The 23,520-nt window shown below is 42.4% G+C and overlaps 1 protein-coding gene across 1 annotated transcript in view; it reads left to right on the plus strand.

Moving 5' to 3' along the window:
• Positions 1–3,623: 3,623 nt before the first annotated feature.
• The window catches only part of sobpa (sine oculis binding protein homolog (Drosophila) a), a 38,671-nt gene continuing 18,774 nt past the window's right edge, over positions 3,624–23,520 (plus strand). The window contains exons 1-4 of the mRNA XM_068339505.1: positions 3,624–4,042; positions 11,934–12,054; positions 13,193–13,402; positions 17,806–17,957. Of these exons, the coding sequence (XP_068195606.1) occupies positions 3,947–4,042; positions 11,934–12,054; positions 13,193–13,402; positions 17,806–17,957 (579 nt within the window). The 5' untranslated portion in view covers positions 3,624–3,946. The remainder of the gene's footprint in view (positions 4,043–11,933; positions 12,055–13,192; positions 13,403–17,805; positions 17,958–23,520) is intronic.

Consider the following 23,520-nt stretch of genomic DNA (forward strand, 5'->3'; position numbering starts at 1 on the left):
TTAAGCAACTTCCGTCTGAACACCCTTACAAAATAAGAGAACTGTTACGTTCAAAATTTTAAGAATTGAAGTTACATACCGACTTTAAGTCTGCATTATTTTATTTGCAAGATGGAATTTAAATGAAAACTTAACCTGTCACTGCAGACAATGGGTTGCTGTCTTATTTATTTAATTTAAATTACATCTAAATTAAACTATGGGTTTTCATGAGGGGCAGGACACAAGTGGGACATGTTCCAAAAATAGAACTAGTGAATATTTGAGGAGGTACAGGAGGGGAGGGAGATCCCTTAATTTAATTTCACTAATTTCAACAGACATGTGTGAACTGTCAGGAGAGGCAAACCAAACAAATATTTAGGGGTTCCATAAAATGTATATCTGGGTATCAATTAATCAAGAGGGACTGTTGGGCCTTAGTAGAGGTACGCAGTCCAATGAGGGTCCATGTAGTTCTCAGTCTCTCCAGTTCACTCAGCATCAACAACCAGATGTCGCTCAACACCAGGTCCACTGCAGTCCACTGGGCCACCTGGTAAGTAAAGCTTCCTAAAACCATCACTTCAGTTGGATGAATGTGTTCACATCAGACAGGCTGTCTGGTTTTGCAGTCAATGATTACGTGCTTACGCTTGAATTTATTCAAAACACTAAATATAACTAAATATATTATGAAATAATTTTGCACACCACTGACATTTTTACTGACTGCATGGATGCTTCCCTTAAAAAACACAACAGGAACAAAAAGTTCTAGAGATGACTAACAGTGTAGGATACAACCAACAAAATGACAACATTCTGAAGCTGACATACACTCCATCCATTGGAATTGTTAGCTGAATATAACTCCATGATAAAGGCCTATTAATCTAACAATTTTGAAAATGTAAATTATACAAAGCATCAATTTATCTTCAGCATTGATGTAAAAATACTATAAAATGGAGTAGCAGTTTACTGCAGTACCCAGAAAAGTAATATGAGGACACAGATACTATTATTTCTCAGTTCTCTGATTGAGTGCAGCGGCAGCCTGTGATTCGCTGCTTTAGTAACAGAGGTGATTAAAATGATCACTTATGTTTGTCTTTAGTTCACATTAAACCCATCAGTTTAATGTAGTTTGATTCTGATATCTGCTTTATTTTGATACATGAGCTGCGGGTTTGACGGATGGATGGATGGATGGATGGATGGATGGATTTTATCATGTATCTGACTCTGAATTATCACAAACATTTCTGGTACAGTTTTTTTAGGAACACGCTCAGGGATATTTTACAGCAGCATGGAAACCTTCTGGAATCCTTTCCATAATGGAAAAAAGTCACGTAATCGAGTCAAACCTTTCAGGAATGAAAATACACATTTTAAACCAACTGTTTAAATTGTGAGATAAAAAAATATCCCCTCCATTGTTTTGGATGGTGTAACACAATCCCTGTGACAATATGACAGTCCCACAGTGTGAAAGGGGAAATGGCTCACCAGGGTTCGGTTTAACAATGCTTTTTGTTGAATCCTTTCCATCTGCTTATTACTGGAATAAAGAGAAAGTCTGTCAGGGATGGCTTCCATAACATAGAGCTGAGTCTGCCTTACAGAACCGACTCACAACACAAACACATTCATGCAGAATGTGCTAAAGGGACACAGTTAATGACCCATCCGCTCTCAGCGTCACTGGTAAAATAGGTAACATTATCTTTTGTGTTTTTAGACATGTAATATTCAGATAATATTGACACAGACGGCCAAATGGATGGTTAGATCTCATCTGGTTACTGTTTAGACACAAGGAATACTGGGATGCAGGTGAGCTCATCGCTGTCAGATCAATACAAACCACATCTCACCAATTTTTTCTGGCTCAAATGAGTGTCACTGCATCAATTGTAGCCCCCCCCATCACTGCCAGTAGCTTCCCACCTGCCAGTTCATTCTTATTCCACGTGGAGTCAGAGGACAGCGTGTAGAAACAGAAACGGGTCTGTTTATGTCCTGTGTAGAGAGCGAATCTGTTTAGCAATGGCCCAATTTGAGAGTGTATAGAATGGAACTAGCTACGTGAAACAGGAAAAAAAAGATAAACATGTGTGACCATATATCTGAATGCATGTGTGTATGTATTGTATGTGACCGTATTCTGTGCATTTTGATTTTAGACGTGTTTCACTGCAGTTGTTTTCGCTTTTATTTGCAGAAAAATCCCAGTGAAGCTGATTTCCTACACAGTGACATTATTTATTAACCCTCTTAAGGTGTGTGGACACCAAGCAGAGTTTAAATGATGCTTTATTACTGTAATATATGTGAGATAAAAAGTGTACATTTAGTTTGTTGGAGTCTGTAAACACTTCCCTATTCAGACTCTAGCAAGATCAGACATGTCAGGATGTCAACAGACCTCTCATCTGACTCCCTGTATGTGGATTGATTCTCATGTTAACTGCAGGATGTTTTATTATACAAAAATAATTATAAAAAAATACTGTTGTTCTACTCATTCTTGTTGGCACACATACCAATAACCCTTTTATTTAGGGTGAAATTATTATATAGCCCAGTTTCATGTCCAGCTAATGTCAGGTGAAAGCTGTGTGTGTGTGTGTGTGTGTGTGTGTGTGTGTGTGTGTGTGTGTGTGTGTGTGTGTGTGTGTGTGTGTGACAGATGTGCTGTCAGAAGAGATTTAAAGAGTTTTAAAAATCAGATGAAACTTTCTGGATTTTCAGATTCATTATGTCCATTATGTCCATTATTTTCATATTTATTATTTACATTATTTTCATATTTATTATTTACATTATTTTCATATTTATTATTTCATGCTGCTGAGGATCATGCTGAGAGAGTTTTCAGTTCAGTTTTGTTCCATATTGTGTGAAAATAGCTTAACAGGGTGGATTCAAGAAATGTATGAAAGCTGAATGAGAAACTCATTCCATTAAATGTGTTTGAGCCACAAACTGAAAGAAAAGTGTTCAGTTCATTTTAAAACTAATTATATCAATCAGCTTAGTGATTAACAAAACCACTTTTTGTGAACCTCTGTGTAACAATGCCCCTCAGAATTTCACCATATATTCTGTATCTCCTTTTTAGTAATTCTGGATGTGGTGTTCAGAGCGGTAAAGAACACACTGCAGACTCACGGTGTGACGTTCACGGTCCGGTCTGACCTGCAGGACACCTGAGAACCCTCTAGTCCCCCCTCGTCCCCAGAACTCCCGGGAGCGACTGAACTGAGACACCTGTAGGCGCTCCTGCGTCATGACGCGGTTACCTGACGGAACACTGAGGGGGCCCCTGAGGGCCAAACGGGGTCTCAGAGTTTCCTTTGGACTTGTTTCAGGACACAACTCTATTCACGTTGCACTCACACACATTTTATTTCCTCTGTTGCAAAGAAAGTTTGATCAAACTGCGTTTCTGCGCGCAGCTGAACGCACAGTCCTGATGAAGATGATGATGATGATGATTCCACACCAGTCCTCTGGACTCCCACCAACAAACAACGCGGGTCTGGATGGAGGTGCGGGCACCTGTTTGCTGCCTCCCCCCGGGGGTGACGCGTGGAGTGGATGTGGCCCCTCTGATCGCGCTCCAGCGTGGAAAAATGACCGACCTGTGATCATCAACGCGTCATATAATGTTTCAGCGGACGCCCCTCCCCTTGTCTCGTTTTCTGCCCCCACTCAGCCTCTGCTTTGACTCACAGAGGCGGCTTCACCACTGGCGTACGGACCGTGGACGATCCGGGCAGAAGATGGCTGTCTTAGCCGGGCTCCGCACGCCCCAGGCGGCGTCGCCGGCGTCACTCGGGCCGCTGAGAAGCTGCGAGACATCCGCCGTCTGGCGACTGTAAACAGCCGCCGCTCTCACCCCCCCTCCTCTCCCGTCCTCAACCGCAAATATTGACAGAAGTATCAGAGAGAAAACATGGCAGAGATGGAAAAAGAGGGCAGACCCCCGGAAAATAAAAGGAGCAGGAAGCCAGCTCACCCGGTGAAGAGGGAAATAAATGAAGAGATGAAGGTAAAGAAAAGCGCGTCTGTGCCGGTTTGCGTGTGTGGAAACAGTGCGTGAGGAGCGTGTGCGTGCGTGGAATCACCCACCAGCTGGGCTCAGTGAACAAATAGGACGCACTCATAGGAGCGCACTTGGGCTGCACGATGGTCAAACTTTGATTTATGATATTTGACGTGAGTTTTATTGTGATTGGAGCGGAACCGCAGCCTCAGCAGCGCGCCGCGCCGCGCCGCGCCGCGCCGACACCGCGCCGCGCACAATGGATGCGACACCCCGAGCACTGCTGGTCTGGGAGGAAGTTTGGAGCCAAGGAGGGATACTGTGGGCTCCTCGTGTCACAATGTGGCGTGTGGATGGCCTGTTTATGGTGGTTTGTGCCAGAGTTAATGGAAAATCCGGTCCGTCAGTGAAGGCATCAGCAGCGCCTCTACTATTACTATTAATACTGTTAGAGCAGCCGGTGTGCGGGGTGAGGCTGGATCAATGGGGGGACACTCGCTCAGGCCTACCCACGGTGTTTGAGGAGGACTAAGTCGACTGCGTGGGCTGTCGTGTGTGTGTGTGTGTGTGTGTGTGTGTGTGTGTGTGTGTGTGTGTGTGTGTGTGTGTGTTTCACCCAGAGGCGGATGATCCAGATGTGCGTCTGTGAGCTTTTACGCACTAGAGGAGAGCGCATTGTCTCCCGCGTTCTGCCCATCGCAGCATTCACACACACGCGCATACACACACACACACACACGCTCTTTCTGTTTGGTTTTTTTTTTTTTTTTTTTTGCTCGCTGTTCATTGTGATATTTGAGCTCCGTGCGGCTCATTGTGGAGAAAGAAAGTGTTCCTGGCTGGCGGTGTGTGAGCAGGGCTTTGTCTACATCTCTTCATTGTTTGTACACATTTTGGCTGGAGACTCAGATGCACTCAGACGCGGAGGGGATCACATCGGGAGTGAGCGTGGAAACAGATTTGAGGATGTCAGAAACAGATTTTCTTATCAACCCTATTAAAAAGAATCTTTTATGGTGCTACAAAATATATTTGACATCAGTGTAAATCTTCTGTCAATGAACCATCGTTATTGTTATTATTATTATTATTATTACATTAAGAAACTGCAGTAATATTGCAGTATTGTCCATGAATTAGACAGTACTGTATCTGAATCAGTTTTTTCCTTTCGCTCCACTGAACAGATGAAAACCTTTTTAGTCCTGTTCTTACTTGTCACCTAAACAATAACTGCAGGTCCACAGAAAATTGATTTCTTTTATTGACAGACTTTGAACTTCGATCGACTTTTTGTTTTTATCGTTAAGAAAAACGTTGTGATGCTAGAAATCCAGTGAAGCGTCCTCCAGCTGTCTGGTCCTGATGACAGACAGACGAGATGGAGCTGGATGGGGGCAGGGTCCCTCCATGGAGAAAATTCCCTATTTCTTATCAGGGGAGCACTTGAGGTGGTCTCAGTGGAGCATTTAGATGGAAAGAAATCCTTAGAGGCATTTAAGGCACAGCAAGTATTGTGTAGTTGGATTTTCCTTTAAAAAAATCCTGTATTTTTCACTCACTTTTCTCATAATTAAACAGAAAGTCATTTATTGCTAATCTTTTTGGAACCACTGAAATCTATTCTAATCATCAAGTAATTATATAATAATCAGTTAACAGCCAGAAATTAATTTTCAGTTGTGCATTTAGATCATAGATGTACATTTTGTAGGAACTGGAGTCTCGACAAAATATTGAGATGTCAGTTAAACACAAAAGCGACAACATTTGTAGAATTTACAGCAGAATATTCAGCAGTCGTGTTGAATTGTTTCCCCTGCAGGAGGAGAAGCTCCTCTCGACTCCACACCTCCATCCAACGGAGCCGCAGATCAGACCCAGGTGTCAGAACACGTTCAGATGCTGAACACGTTCACTTGTAGCTCATTATGCAAGTTTCATCTTCCGCTGAACACACACACACACACACACACACACACACACACACACACACAACTGTAAACATCTTAATTGCCACTACAATTTTAATTTAACCCGTTTGCTATATTTACAGTACTGTTGTTTTTTTAACTTTCCTACTTTATTACAGTATATTATTCATTTTTACTTATACATAAATAACAGTATAGAAATAAACATAGTTCATTACTGCATGTTAGTAAATCTCTTGCTGTATATTTACAGTATATTGAATCTACAGTGTATTTCCTGTTTTTTTTACTATCTTTCCAGCGTGACTGATGACCAGATGTACTTCACACATGCCCCCCATATGCCCCCACAACCCCCCCCATTTGCCCCCACATACCCCCACACCATCACTCATAACGTTTTAACATGTCGACTGTAGACTGCCCAGCATCTAACCTCTGACCCCCCCCCCCCCAAAGCGCTGCCACTAAGACTACTAGGAATAATATTTATTAATTATACTGATGGATAGAAATAATGAAACAAGAAGGAGAATGGCTGATACGCTTTCACAAAGATAATGGTGGTGTGTTTGTGATTTTGTCTGTGTGTGTGTGTGTGTGTGGGGGGGGGGGTCTTCATCATAATTTTATACAATAGAGGAAATAACCTGACATTCATGCTATCGTGTATCATGTCCCTCATATTATAGCCCAGTTAACAGCACCTCACTGTAAATGTACATTTAATTTTACAGTGTGTGCATGGAGATGATAAAAACACACCTGAGTATTATGAGCTGAGGAGTTACACGTAAATACCATCATGGTGTGTTTGCTGGAGAATAGCCTCCTCAGAACAGTAAATATATAGAGTTAGAGTGTGTAAAGTTTTATGAATTGACGGGTGGTGGAGTTTTTCTATTAGGAGCAGGCAGAACAAAAAGACTCTGTTTGTTCTCTCATCTTTAATATTTCAGACCAAAGTCAGAGGAAAAACACACACAGACACACAATGTACCCTTGTGAGGGATCATACTCCTCTGAAAAACCCAACAGTCTGACAGTGTTTCCTTCATCTGGCTCCTAATGTGTGCCATGGTAAAATAAGCCCCGGTGAGTAATCAAGCAGGAGGAGGAGGAGCGGGCACGGGGGGGCGGGGGGGTGGGAGAGGCTGCAGAGCGGGCTAAGGAACACTGGAGAAAGGAATGTATACAGTGCTGGGCCGGCTGAGCTGTAGAACCGTAACCTGAGCGTCTCTGCTGGATCACATATCAAGGAAAGTCGAGGGAGATGAAGAGGAGGAGGAGAGAGGAAGAGGAGGAGAGAGGGAGCACAGGAGTGGAAAAGTGGAGGCGGCACAGGGAAACTTGGCGTGTGGGTTTGGGAATGTTATCACGGTGTACAGTGACCTGCGCTGGTTCCTGCCCACAAGGTATCCAGTTCCCACCGTCATCATCATCATAGCCCCAACTGGGTCTGACTGGACAGGCACAGTGGATTCAATTAATTGTTATCCACTATTCAGTTTGTATTAAGGGTACAAACGGAATCAGAATGGATTTAAAATTCCTCGTCTTTAATGAAAAGGCATTTGGAACTCAGGTCCCCTCAAACCGAGGCAGCAGCCCAACAGCAGGAGAGGACAAAGTCTAACAACCGGTGGAGCTCACTGAAGATACGAAAGGCTGGCAGGACGGAAACACGCTGGCACCGAGGGCTAGGGAACAAACCAAACGCCACGTTAGGATGGGATAATGAGGCACAGGTGACACCAGTCAGGGTGGGGTTGATAATCGTAAGGGGGAGGAACAGACAGGGGGCAGGAAGACCCAGAAAGGTCAAGTGGATTACAAAATGAATTCAGGAGACACAGAACATGACCCCATCATAGACTCTTAACTCAGTAGAGAGATTTTTTTCCGTTTACTTTTACTTCTCATTTATTCACTAGTTTTGATTAAAAAATGCATTTAGTCATGAATAAGTAAGTAAATACACCATAAAAACACAAGACAATCCAAGTGGAAAATGTATCTGCTCCAGATTAAATACAAATGTCAGTAATGTCAAAATGTGTGCAAACATTCGATCTAATAAAATAAAATTAATTCAACAATTTTTAAAAAAATTGTAAGTATGATTCATGTATCCATTAAAATTAAAACTTTTGGGATTTAGTTTCATGTGTCAATCATCTGTAGTTTACAAGAACAGAAATATAATTTAGAGATCTGTTGTTGAGATATAACTTCTAAATTTGAATGACTGAATATGCATGACCTCTGCTGCATTGTGAGGTCATCATGTGGCTAAATACTTTGATTTTCATGGCATTAGAAAAAATGCTTTGTAATTTTGATGGGAGTGAAAAAGTGATTCAGAATCCACATCCGGTCCTGGATGCAGTTCAAAGTTTGATCCAATCTTCAAACAGAAAGAAACAAAGTGGGAATAAAAAAAAAAACTCAAAAGAAAACTAGATGAAAATGAAGCTTGAAGAATCTGGGTGATCACTAGTTACCATGAACCAATACCACGAGGCTTCGTTAAACCAGATGTTAATGGTTCTACATCCAGGGTAGGACACGGACGTCTGGAGCTTCTCCTGCACGCGGTCAGGGTCGGTGCTTCTGCTCTGATGAGCAGCCAACCCGCTTCAGATTCCACAGCGTTAGAATGAAGACAGGTTGGCAGGAAGTAGCGGAGGCACAGAGATGCTGCTTTCATCTGCATGACCTGTCACTGAAAACCAACATTTCAGAGTCGACTCAGACCACCAGCACCTCTGAACTTCTACCTGCAGGTTGACCTTCTATGTGAGTAACCCCCCAACGGGTTAAATAAAGATTACTTTGGTTATTTCTGTTGAAACCCCAAAAATCTCAGGAGAACATGTTCAATTTATTTCACCATGCGTCCGATGTGTTTCTATATCCAGCTGCTGCTCAGACACCGGCTCTAAATCCGACACCCAGGAGCCTTCAGGCAGGAGGAACGCTGCTGTCACACCTACAGACACGAGCTGCCCTCATTAAAAGCCTTCACCACCATCCAAAAGAGAGTGTGACAAAAAAGCTTTGCCTATAAAGTTTAGACGGGGTTTTAATATCTGTCAAAAACATCTGTGAATATTTTAATAGTTTGGTTCTGACTCTGTTTGAGTCCAGAACGTGTCGGACTAACGGTCTTACTTTGACCTGGTCTGGGGGATGAATGGATGCTGCTGACTCCAACCATACTCTGCACCTTTGTGCCACAGTTATCCATTGACCGCATCGCCACAGGGGTATTTCATAACAGACGGATCAATATCACTTGTCATTCTTCATCAATAATACCTTCCTAGAGAGTCAAAATAGCTGAAGCTACGTGCAAATGGGATCCTGGAGCAGCATTCAAACACAACATGACGTGAACAGAAATAATGTGAACGTGAATATGAACAGATAAATTTTGCCTCTCTCGCTCCCGTCCCACAGAGATCTCTACGCCGCGGTCTGACTTCTGATCGTATCTGCTGCGCTGGTAATTGATTTTGCATCAGATAATTAAGTCACTGGACAAACCCGTTGGCTGCAGGCGGTGGAAACACACTCCAGGTTCTGTCAGCATGTACTGTATGATGCAACAGCATCTGTGTTTTTAAAGTGAAAGGTATTTTATTGTGAAAAGACACCAGATTTATCCCAACTGAGACCAGCCGGTGTTAAATTTAATCATCTGTCCAGTCTGATATTCCTCTAAAGGCAACGGTCACAGCAACTTCCTGCTTGACTGAGAATCTCGTAATTGGAATTTCTCTCTGCTTCTTTCCCATCAGAACAAGTCATTCCATTCAGAAGACTCTCAGATGCGTGTTTGTATTTTGCCGTTAAGTTTTGATGGTCTCAGACTGAGTCAGACGTGTTGGTTGGAGGTGAAGCTCTCAGGCTCTGCTTTATCGACAGCAGACGTTTGTAAGTGACTCCTTGATGCAGTGAATGAGTGTTGCTGCTTCACTGTAAACCGGGACCAGTAATAAAATAATGAAGCGCTCATCTCTGTGGTAACGTGCTGTCGACTTACACTGCAGAGTGTTTGTGTTTGTGTTTGAAGGCCTGTAATCTGATTCTACACGCTGTTGTTGTGAGCTGTCAGGCTGCGTGTGGGTCCAACGCCCAGTAGGGATTAACCAGTAGGAAATAGTAGGTAGAATAAACACTGTGGATCAGGACCGACGCTGTGTGGAAGCTGCTAGTTCAGTGACCTTTGACATGTAGCATGTTACAGATAATCTGACCTGATTCATCTTCAGATGTGTCCGTAGTCCCACAAAGAACAGCTTTTTCTGTGCCTTAGAGACACGCGACGAGCTGACAGATGATAATCCAGCCCACAGGTGTGAGGTGAAAATGTGCTGCATGCGTTGGGATTACGTTTTAGTTTAGAATACAGAGTTTAGGGCGAGAATCTCTGCTGCCTGCACAGACTCTGGACGTATAATGCTGCAGCCCTGTGCTGCTGTTCAGTGACACACACTAGTGTTGTGTTGTTTACCGGTAATCCACCATTCCTAGTGTTTAAACTACAAGGTGGATCATATATGAGATAACTTGTTGTAGAGACGTGGAATTTAACTCAGTAAATTATTTTGGGGAGACCACTTATTTGCTTCCTTGCAGAGTATAAATTAATCTGAGGCTAATGCCAGCAGGAAGTTAGTTAAAAACTAGATCAGGTTCTTTTAGTTTGAGTTGTTTTTTAGTGCATCATTAAACAGCACACAACACATTAAACAGTGAGATTTAAAGAGAATCAGACAAACTGTGTTCCCTGCTGTAAATTTTGATACTAAACTAAGATAATTACAGTATTTTCCTCACTTTAAGGTGCGTCTTCAGTGATTGGCCTATTTTAAAACCATTTTCATATATAAGGCGCACTGGATTATAAGGCACGCTGTTGGTTTTTGAGAAAATTAGAGGCTTTTAGGTGCACTTCATAGTGCGGAAAGTACTGTACCTGTATACGGTAAATGTATTAAAGTGGCATCAGAGAATGACTTGAGCATCTAAGCCAGCACTGGAAAGGAATGTTTTTCATTGTAATCCATCAAATTTCTGCAGTTTATCTTTAAATTGAGTAAAAACTCACAGCAGGAAACTAAAGTGAAAAAGATTTTTGCCATTTTGACCAAATTAACATGAAGACAGACTATTGTGGTTGACAAAACTAACAGAATCTCTGTATTTTGTCCCACACACAACAAAAGAGAATACTCGTACGTCTCTCTGCTCCTGGTAAACCTGGTTTCCACGGTGATGCAGGTGAAACATTTTCCACCTATCAGATGTGCTGTCGGAAAGCGTCTACAACACCTACACACATCAGGAGTGCTGCGGTTTGTGTTTGGCTGCACCGATAAGCTCCAGCGCTGGTTAGCATTCTGGGATGGAGTCCTTATCAGAGGCTTTATTATTATTACACCCTGCTAATGTCCTCGTCTTTATTGTGCTGCGATGGAGGCCATGACTCTGTCTGCTCGCACACCATGCAGACAGAGCTACAATTAGGTAACCTGTATGGGGGAAAAACCTACATGCTGGTTTTCTTTTGACTGGCAGTGCAATATGTCTCCCTAATTAGCAGAAGAAATGTGTTGCTGTGGACGAATTTAAGGAGCCGCTCTCGAATTTAAGGTCTCAAGAGAAGCATAGAAAATTCTACACGCTAACAGATTGTGAAAGTTTTATGCCAAGTGCCCTCAAAGCTCATTTATCTACATCCTCTTCTCCAAATGTTAGGATACACACTTGCGCAGCATTTCTGTTTTAGACGGTAGAAGCCTATTTGAAGTGTCTACAGCCTTTATGTGCTTCCATCATTTCCACCTCTGTTTGTTACGGTAGCACCTCCGTTGAAACAGCTACACTTTTAATGATTGTATGAGAATTAAATGACGTTGGTGCCAGGTCTCACCACACATCGGTTTGTGTTGCAGAGCTTTGCAGAAAACACCATGAACGAGCTTCTGGGCTGGTACGGCTACGACAAGGTGGAGCTGAGAGACTCAGACAGCCTGGAGATCGGAGAGACGCCTCAGCACATCTCTGTCCTCAAAGGTATGGAGCTCACACTGCAGCTGGCTCTGGTCCATTCTGGTTTTATCAGTTAATGTCATCACAAACATTGGTTTGTTTGCTTTCTCAAAGACGGATTGGGTGGGAGGTTTGGGATTATGACAGATGAATCCATCAACATTTGGAGTAAATATGAATGGAGGATAGAATCCAGGAGGATTCACTTGAATTTAAAAGGAGTCATGTCTGGATTTCTCTTCTCCGTTGTGAGATTTGGTATTTTTCTTATTGTTATCAGCCATGCTTGGTTGGTTTCTATTGTTACCATTAGAAACCTGAGGACAGCCATTCCTTATGTCCTGCTGAAACATGGATTAGGGTTCACTGTTATTAAAATGGTCCGATGGGCCTTTGAGCTTGAATGAGCGCCCCTGTGGTTCTTTTTTAAATGACTTCAGCTTTTCTGCCTGGAGTCAGCATTTTCACACACTTCATTATCAGCCATGAATCAGGTGCTACATAGAAAGATAATAAAATTAGTGGATAACATACGACATGTAATATGTTGACTATGTATAACAGCTCTTCCTCTCCTTCTGTAAACGTGCCAAAGGGTCTATATATAGAATAGAGCGTTGTCTGCCAAAATGATTACTCATTTCCATCAAAATGTGAGAACAATGGGACTGTTAGCTTAGGTTAGCAGGACTGTCCGTCTTATGTACAGTTGCCTCCAATCAGTCACAAATGATCACAAATCGGAGTGTGTTTTCAACTTTAAACCTGTGTTATTATCATTTTTGGCCACGAGCTACACACACTAAACACGTTTACGTTTACCGACACACTTCATCCCATCCCAGTCCAGGACCAAAGGGATGTGAGCCTTCATTCTAAGCCTGGTATTAACTCTCCTTACACTTGGTTTATTCCCTGAGGAAGCGTCTGTGTCGCTCGCTCAGACGTGAACGGCTCTGTTCACCAGTGTGTCTGCTATTTGGAGCTTTACTGGTGTAAAAGCACTTTATCAGATTGTTTTCTACTAAACAGTGGCAAGAGCAGTGAGAGTGACAGTCACGATACGTTTGTTCATTTAATTAAGTGCTAATATAAGAAATAATTTCATCTTTATTGTTGCTTATTTAGTCTTTTTTTTGCTCATTTAATTTTTCCTGTCTAGAAAACTTGCTGCCAAAAGCCCCCCCTTCAGCAGAGAGCCGTGGAGGCTCCCCGAATCGAGCCAACAGCTCCCAGTGTTTGCCAGCCTCCAGGAACGGAGTGTCAGAGCCCCCCACCACACCCTGCACCTCCACAGCCAGCATCAAGGAGCACGGCAACCTACCCATCATGGTCCCCATGATCCCCCCACCGCTGATCAAGCCACCTGCAGGTAGGGTTAGGGTTAGGACACCCCATGGGAAGACATACTGCAGACAGTTAAGGCTTATTGTGTTACAGAGCAGAACCTCGAGATCCCAGTTTAATTTGTTCTGTGACTGAACTCACATCTCAGATGAATTATCCCCATTGAAAATGGGGAATGTTAATCATTAATCATTAATCAATGTTAATCATTTTAATCCATTCCAGCCTTGTAAAAAAGCCCTAAAGCCCCAAATTCTGGAAAAAAATGTACATATTTTTATCAACCAATAGACATACAGACTTCACCTGTGTATAATTAATTATATATAAGTTATGCAAACAATGAGAAAGAATGAAAAGAACCGCAAAAGTCACGAGATCACACGAGCTACGTCTTTACTCCACCAACGAGAACGAGATGCGGTCTCACTGATGTTGTATCCATCCACCAACACGTGGTAAAGAACGAGATGCGGTCTCACTGATGTTGTATCCACCCACCAACACGTGGTAAACAAAGAGATGCGGTCTCACTGATGTTGTGTCCATCAGCCAACACGTGGTAAAGAACGAGATGCGGTCTCACTGATGTTGTATCCACCCACCAACACGTGGTAAACAACGAGATGCGGTCTCACTGATGTTGTGTCCATCAGCCAACACGTGGTAAAGAACGAGATGCGGTCTCACTGATGTTGTATCCATCCACCAATTTCTTCCAGATCCAGTGCATGAAGCTTCAAATACTTCCTGATTACAATAGTGCATTTTTAATTAACAAAAGATCAATATCATTTTCATCCATTCCTCTAGTTGAAACACTCAAACAGAAGAAGTAGAATAGATTTCATCCATCGCTGTTCTCCAAACACTGAAAGCACAAACTTGCGTTCTAATTCTGACTTAGCAGGAACCAAACAAGGCGCCTAATGAGCTAGCTACCTGCTGGACACCTTATTTCCTTCCACCTGCCCGAGTGTCAACACAACCCGTCAACTCTCAGAGGAAATGTCCGTGTTCCTCGGCCAGACCGGGGGCTTCATTATCCCTGGCGTCTGCTGGGGCGCAGCAGGTTGGCGAGCCCCGGTGGAGGGAGCGAGCTTCCCTGGCAATGCCCGAGAGGAGTCCCCGTTGGCCCTGCCCAGGCGGGGGAACAGATGGTGTGGTCCCAGCACCAACCCACCACCCTGCCCACAGCCCCTTCAACTCGTCCCCGTCTTATCCCCACCCTCACAAAATACTGAATTATTCATGTGCCCTGCAAAATCTGACAAAAGACCTTTTGAGCTGCAGGTACGGAGGACGGTGGTGGCATTTAGTGTGGAGGCTGCATAATTACTGACAGTTTTTTTGTTGCCTCTCGTGCAGATGGAAGCACTTTGAGATGTCGAAGAGGAAAGAGGAGGAAGAGGAAAAGTCTTCCTCCAGATATAATATACAGTATTTGGTAGTTGGTGTGAGAAAAGAGGATGCAGAAGACAGGGTTAGATGGAGGCAACTGATTCGCTGTGGAGACCCCTGAAGGGAAAAGACGAAAGGAAAAGAAGATTTTCTGCACTATAAGGCGCAGCTAAAAGCCTTTGATTTTCTCGAAAACAGACAGTGTGCCTTATAATCCAGTGCGCCTTATATATGAAAACAGTTTAAAAATAGGCCATTGAAGGTGATGCGGCTTATGATCCAGTGCACCTTATACAGTATATGAAAAAATGTTTTGGAATAGGCCATTCATTGAAGGTGAGCCTTATAGTCCAGTGCGTCTTATAGTCCAGTGTGCCTTATAGTCCAGTGCATTTTATAGTCCAGTGCGTTTTATAGTCCAGTGCGCTTTATAGTCCAGTGCGTTTTATAGTCCAGTGCGTCTTATAGTCCATAGTACCCTGTAATCCAGTGGGCTTTATGGTCCAGTGTGCCTTATAGTCCAGTGCGCCTTGTAGTCCAGTGTACCATGTAATCCAGTGTGCCTTATAGTCCAGTGCATCTTATAGTCCAGTGCGTCTTATAGTCCAGTGCGTCTTATAGTCCAGTGCGTCTTATAGTCCAGTGCGTCTTATAGTCCAGTGCGTCTTATAGTCCAGTGCGTCTTATAGTCCAGTGCGTCTTATAGTCCAGTGCGTCTTATAGTCCAGTGTACCTTATAGTCCAGTGTGTTTTATAGTCCAGTGTGTCTTATAGTCCAGTGTGTCTTTGTATGAAGATGTAGTGATTTCACGTTGACCTTCAAACCTGCAGCACATCCAATAATCCAAGCAGTGTTCGAACCCTGGTTGTACAGGCGAACTACAGTGCGTGTCGTTTGCCCATGGGCACTTCAGCCGTCCAGATAAACTCCAGTTGCTGTAGAGACCAAAGGAATGAGATGGAATAAAGAGAAGGGGGACATAAAATATGCACCTTTAGTCTCTGTGCTATCTTTTGGGCCCCAGGGAGTTATTCCCTTAATTGTGAGTTAGTTTGTACTTAAAATCCGATGGCTCTGTGGATCCATTAAGCTGCACAAGAGGTGAGCAGTCTGGCCAGTGTTTGATAAGGAGGTGAGTGGGGGTGAGAGGCTAATGGGCTTGTTTTTCCTTCCCCCCCACACCCGTGCTGTCATGACGTGATAATTGGGAGATACTGGAGCAGATCTGGGAGCATCTCTCCCACGGCGACAGCGACGGCACTAAAAGCCTGCAGCTCACCGCCAGCAGTCACAGTTTGCCAGAGAAAAGGCATTTCCCTGTCACAGAGGGCCTGTTAAAATAATTTGTAGCCCACGCTGTGATGCACCGAGGGCGGCTGCACATTTACTCACAAGTTTGTTACAGCTAACCATAAATCACAGGAGACAAAACAGATCCTTCTGACAATTATCATTAGGTCTTTGTGAGGAATTTTTTGAGGCCCCCCCACCCACACAGGTCATGAATAAATAATTCAGAATTTACTGAGAAATAAGCTTGAAGTTATACGCAGTATTTAAGTTTCAACTTATTGAGTTTTCATACATAACTGCACACACAAAAACCTACACGACAAATGTGACATGAAGAAATAAATCCTGAGTTTAACATTTAACATGAAGACAAAGAAACAAACTTATCATCTGTAAAGAAATGATTTTATTCCTAATGATTTCAATGCTTTATGTTTCCGTTTGACTGGCCGGTTCTGAATCCATTACCGTCACAAGGTTCATTTCCTGTCATCTGTTCACCTGTTTCTGTCTGTAAACTGACTACATTCATAAATTCACAAGCTTTCAAGTAATCCTGTTGAAAAATTAAGGAACAAACCAACCAAGGAATGCAGGTAAAACAACCTTTTAGATCAGGAGTAGCAAACTTGTTGAGAGCTGAGGAGCAGCTGTACTAAAGATTATATAAACTGAATAAAATTATATAATATAAAATTATAATATTATATAAAATTAAACTTCATGTGATTTGGTGATAATTATAAATATATAGTTTTACAAGTTTGGTGGGCCGGATTATGAAGCCTAGCGGGCCGTAAATGGCCCGCGGGCCGTGGTTTGCCCATGTCTGCTCCATCCCACCAATCACAATCACCTAGAATGACGAGGAGTCAACGTCTGGACCTTTTCTCCAGTTACTGATTGTATGTCCAGTTTTGTCTGGGATGTAAATATTAGATTGTCAGAGCAAAACCTTCTGTGTATATTCATTTATGGTAGATTTCACTCATATATTTATATATTTTCTTTCTCTTACTTTAAAGTGTCCTCATCATAAATTATTTGGCAGACAAATTAGGACAAATCCCTTTTCCTGCAGATCGGATCACGTCAGATAAGTGTGATATCAGTCAGAGTGAAGGCATTTACTTTATGAAATGATTGCTGTTAGAATGATGTCATGATTTTTATGACTCATGAATGCACTGACATCACCAGGGAGACTGGATCTTCTTCAGTGTGAACACCCGGCGTCATCAGGTTACACCCTCCGTCCACTTCAGATCCGTCCACGGTGCTCGGCAGCCAGCAGGCCTCTGCCGTCCCTCATCCGGTTCTGCTGCCTTCATTTTAAAGCCTAACAGCGGTTTTGTGGTCTGAGCCTTGAAAGGAGTTAACCGGCCCAGCAGCTGGGCTGAATCAGCACAGTTGATGCTTCTTGGTCCTTGTGTTTAATACATCTGGTCTTCACACAGACCTAAACGTCTAATACAATAGATGTCACGCTTGTTTGAATACTGTTTTTAAATCAGAATCAGTCTCATAATGTAACCAGTTTGACGACACTTTGAGTGTTCTATAATTGAGCTACTTATTTGTTTTTGTTAATTATTATGTGAAATTACAGGACTTTATTTAAGCCCTGTGAAATAAGGCAAACGTTGTAGGAAAAACTGTTTATCCTTGTGAAGTTCTTTTCTAGACCAGAGCTCCACCCGAGATGACTGTCACTGCTGGTTCTGTCTTTTCAGATGACGATGTGTCCAGCGTTCAGATCATGTGTGCCTGGTGCCAGAAGGTCGGCGTGAAGCGTTATTCTCTGAGCATGGGGAGCGAGCTGAAGAGCTTCTGCAGTGAAAAGTGTTTCGCTGCCTGTCGCAGGGCCTACTTCAAGAGAAACAAGGTAAAACCTCCTGATCATCAGACATGACATGTTTATAGCAATGTTAATATCATCACCGAGACCCAGACCACAGCAAAACACATGTATGAACCCAATAGACATATCCCTATGGTGCTTTGGTAAAATATATTGCAAAAATACACTTATATGAATAAATAAATGACATTTTTTTCACGTGTATGTGTTGAGTTAGCATCTTGAATCCGGAAGCAATTAGTACAGATTAGCATAGAAGCATAGTGCAGTATTTTTCGCACCATAAGGTGCACCTAAAAGCCTTTGATTCACTCAAAAAACAATGGTGCGCCTTATAATCCAGTGCGCCTTATATATGGAAAAAAATTTTTTTTTACAATAGACCATTCATTGAAGATGAGTTCTCAGATGTGTTTTATAATCCAGTGTGCTTTATGTATGAATTTTAAAAATAAAATAGGCCATTCATTGAAGGTGCGCCTTATAATCCAGTGCCCTTATAGTGCGGAAAATACTGTAATCATAGGGACATTACTAGACTGGCTCAACTCTAATATTGAAAACCAACATTTTCTATTGGCCAAAAAACCCAAAAAACAATAGCAAAAGTACAAAAAATTGTTTCAATACTTAATGCTGAGCTTCATCGCTCTGTCTCAAATCACTTGTTGCTAACAGGATACGCATTTGAGTTTAAGTTCACTCATGGAGAAACTGTGTCTCCACACACCCAACAGTGTGAACACACTTCTACACTGACACTGAGCAGGTTGGGTATGGAAGTAGGCAAGCATGTGATTTGAGACACAGCACATGTTTTTCAGTTTAGGTCACCAACTTTTGCTGAAGTCTAATTTCTTAGTGTGGTTTAGCTGCACTGATGAAGGAAAAGGGAATGTAACCCCACTGTGTGTAAATGATATTCTATCATTCTGGTGATACTCAAAGCTTGGTTTTTGAGACATAGGATTCATGGCACCACAGTATCAAGTCAAGACCCCAGTGAGGTTACATTATGTTCAAATATAGACTCCAAGGTACAACCCTAAATTTAGCAGTGAAACTTTAGCTGGAAAGGTCATCCCACTTCGTTTAATAGAGAGAAAAATACTTTGTGTCTTTTCACAAGAAATAATAATACGTCTTAAAACTAGACGGTAAAGAGAACAAACCTCCATCAAGGCAGCTCAGGTTTCCCGTTATGTAGGTGGCCTTGAAGGCAACAGTCACCTGACAATTCACCTCAAATATGAGGACTTGATCCTCACCTATAGAGAGAGTTAGGACCGTTGTTTTCATCTGTATTACTTTAGCAGAACACCTAGAATAAAGATCTTTATCAGCACACGGTCCATTCTGCATGTGACTGATAAAGTTTTTAAGATTGAATGCGTTTCCTGTCTTAGCATCAGAAATGATTACACAGACTGAAGTGAATTTCACGTGAAAACACCTCCAGACATCTGATCGTGAACTGACACTGTCACTGTGGCGCCGGAGGAGCACGACAGACACAAATGTTGTTTTCATGAAGCCGCCTGATGACTGTAGTTAAACCATCTCCTTTCTGTCTTATACCAAAGCTTGGATATGTAAGGAATTACGCTGTGAGTATGATGTGTTTTACTCTCCTGCTTGTCTGTCCCAGAGTTCTTCATCTAAACATGATCACTGTTTTAAGCACTGCACTGGAGCAGGAACGAGACAGAGGCGCACCCAGAGTATGTCCCCTCATTTCAGTTAGTGATTTGTTTTCTGACACTTCCTCCCAAAGCATGAGAATCAAGCTGAGCCTTGCGTCTACTGTACTGTTGCTCATACTATGTGTTTTTCATTTTCTTCCCTCACATTGTAGCTCAGTTTTGTAGTTATCATCATGCACAGTGTTAAAGGATGACGATGATCTGGTGCTGACAGGAGAGCGTGATCAGTGATAGAGCTGCGTAACAGATTTGGACTGATTTTATTTGATGCTTGAGCTCCAGAGGAGGTCAGAGACAGAAGTCATGTCTTCCCAAGCAGCTCTGACATCAGATGTTCAGCTGGTGTGACCTAAGGTCTCCATAATGAATCCATGACCCTTCTGAAACAGACATGAAGTCACGTTTAGATGAGTGAGTGACCGCCTCTATGATGCATCTGTACTTAAATCCAGACGTTACATCAGTGTTCATGCTGACTTACTGTGATTGTAAAAAATATAGTTTTTACCTGACAAACGCAGGACATTCAAGGGAAAAGAAAAAATATTTTGCAGGTCTTGGTCTTTATTTTCTAAGAATTTATTTAGTCACATGAGTTGAAAGAAAAGTTTTCCTCATTGCTCCAATACATTATAAATTATTGTGATATCGAGCAAATTAAATCTGGGCAATTGGTAACTTTTTGCAAACTTAGGGTGTGTGTGTGTGTGTGTGTGTGTGTGTGTGTGTGTGTGTGTGTGTGTGTGTGTGTGTGTGTGTGTGTGTGTGTGTGTGTGTGTGTGTCATAAAGCAGTCAGAATATACCAAGTTTTTATAATGACGGATTGTCTTTTATAATAAAGACATAATATGCATTTAATTACTGAGTCATAACTTAAGACATCTAAAACGGTACTTCCATAATTTTGCGCTGTAAAGCCGGAGCTCTGCATGCTGAGTTTGGGAATTTATCCCAGAACTCTCGACTTGAATGCTAATGCTCATTATTTAGCGCTGCTACTGCTGCTATAGGTGCTCAGTGGAATATTTTAGTGCATGAATTATCTATTTCTTGTCACACCTTATTAATTTACTGTCAATGCTTTTTTCAGATGGCTTAGTCTCGCTTTGACTGACGTTTCACACACAACAGAATTTCATGATAGTGTCAGAAGAAAAGGCCCAATAAGAAGACACAACTAGTGGCACAACTAGTAATTTTATTTATTCTGAATTAGCTCTGAGAACATAAAAAGAAATAACTACTAAAACGTGGCTTTTGCACTGGAACCAGCCAAGACTTTAAATCTTTAAAAGTTTACTGATTATTTATTATATTAGACGTTACTTATTTCTTGACTGGCATCAACATATTTTAAGATTTCCTCACAGGTAAAATGATCCTGCTGTATGGAATGATAAACTCATTGCCTCCTCAGATGCAGTGTTTATTTCTTGTACTTTAGCCACCATATGTCTTTAGCTGACCGATGTACAAATGAATTTAACACTTGAAGAAGTGATAATATAATTTTGCAACTAAGAAGATAAAATTATTTGGACATAATTAGATCATCATCCGGATTGTTTGCAGTATTAATCTTCCTGTGATAAACAACACAGAACTAATTGTCAGCGGCAAAGTTATTTAGCTGCAAGTTAGTGAGAACAATTAGACAATCCAGTGCGTTAAATGGTCTAAGTGGAATCAATCAACATGACGCTGATGTCATTTATCGAGATCAATAATTGTGAAATGTGTCATAACCAGAACATAAATGTACAAATACTGATGGAGCACCAAACCTCGGTGTTTTTGCATGAATTTAAAAGAACAAATGACATTTTTTTCACATTAATATCGTCCACAAATCGACAGTACATTCCTGTCGGAGGCCGGCCGGCCTCGCTCTGGCTGTTTCCTCCATCCATCAGCAGAATGTTCACATCATCACAAACACAGGAAAGGCCTGCTCTGCCACAGCTGCTGGGATTCTATATTTTGTCTGGCTCCGTCTCATTCATGCAGCCCATTTGTGAAAGCGATACCCACGTTTCTCTTCTCCTGCGCCCACAAGGCTGGCCACAACAACGCAGCCTGCAGGCTCCTTTTTCTCAACAGAAAAAAAATATTGTCCTGGCTGAGAAAGAGTATCTCATGTCTGTGTGTACTTTGGATGAAGGGGAAGGAGACGTGGGGGGAGGAGGAGGAGGATGTGGAGGGGTGGGCGTTGTGTTGCAAGAAATATCCTCAGCTGCCTCATCCATGAAACCCAATCCCCTTCTAAGATGACTGGTCGCTACTGTCTCACAGAGCTGCATAACCCTTTGTGAGGTTATGATGGGTGATTGATAGTTTTACTCAGGTTAATCACTTACTCTGTGCCATAATCTCCTGGATTAGCCTGTTTGGAAGGAGCTGCTTCCTCATTTCTTGCACTGATCAATTCCTCTGCCTGTCGCCTCTCATGTTCATCCTCGTTTTGACCGTCCACCATTGATCCACAGCCTTTTTTTAAAAGTGAAATACACTGCAGCTTACTGTGTGTGTGTTGTGTGTGTGTGTGTGTGTGTGTGTGTGTGTGTGTGTGTGTGTGTGTGTGTGTGTGTGTGTGTGTGTGTGTGTGTGTGTGTGTGTGTGTGTGTGTGTGTGTGTGTGTGTGCCTGGCACCGCCTTGCATGCACTGCAAAAACCATTTTGAAACAGCAGCTGAATGCGTACATGTGAACATCTGGGCCGGTGTGGAGGCTGAAGTGAGTGGAATTGAATTTGAAGGTGGAGTTTTGCCTTCAGCTCGTCGGTACAAGGTGCTCCACGGTCACGCTTTCACTAACACGCCACCTCTTGGTTCCTGTCTCTATCTGACGCCCACACACACGCCGATAAACGTGCTTGCGCATTGGCCACAGTGCCAGGATTCACTTGGGTAATTAGTAGTGATGAATTACCCTGTGAGGGTGGAGCGGGGTGGCAGAGGTGTTGGCTGGAGGATGCTTTGGTTCTGCTGTCGTCTACATGGATTTAAGTTTGGATGTCTCATGCTTCATGAAGTTTGTAGCTGCAGCATAGATTGTGATGAGATTTGGAATCTTAGATGAAAAAAAAAAATCAGGTATATTTGGGCAGCTTCAAATAAAAAAATTGAGATTTAAATGTGTATAAATGACTTAAAAATTCAGTAACCTAAATTCTGGGCGCAAGGTTGTGAGTTTGATTGTTCTCTCACACTTGACTGACGTAACGGGGCTTTGGGGTGTGGCTTTTAGTGATATTCTAGTCATCGACTGGCATGTCAGGACTGAAAAACAACTTGAAGGGAAACTAATTCAAAATCCTCTTGAAAAAGATGTTCAATCAGGAGAACAAAGATAACCGTTTATTTTCGCAGGTGATTGGTGATAACTCGTCTGTCAGAAAGCCTTTGTGCTTTAACTCTTCAGGGAGATTGTAATCAAGATCTGCTCTGAGCAGCAGAGAAACATATCCTGCTGTGGAGACGTTGATGGTGGTGGTGGCTGAGTGATAACGGTGGGAAACCTGGAGAATGTGTGAACTTAAGCTGACAGAGAATCATCTTTAAAACACAAGATGATCAGACTCAACATGACCACCACATGGGAGGCAAACATTTGTATTGCTCTACTCCGTTACTTGTGTTAACGTCATGGGATCGTTTTAGCTTACATGTGTGGATCGTTGGTGTCACACTATTTATGTTACTCAGAAGAGGCGTCCAGACGCTTCTTTTATTTATCCCATACGCAGTTATATATATATAGCAAATACCCCAAAACATGCTCTTTGAATTTGATCCGTCCCTGAGAAGCAGTGGACGAGTCTGAAGGCATCTAGTGAGCAAATGTGGGTCCAGAATCACTGAGGGCTCAGTTAACAAAGGCAACAG

This window comes from Antennarius striatus, chromosome 17 (assembly GCF_040054535.1).
Source record: "Antennarius striatus isolate MH-2024 chromosome 17, ASM4005453v1, whole genome shotgun sequence".
NCBI classification, from domain to species: domain Eukaryota; kingdom Metazoa; phylum Chordata; class Actinopteri; order Lophiiformes; family Antennariidae; genus Antennarius; species Antennarius striatus.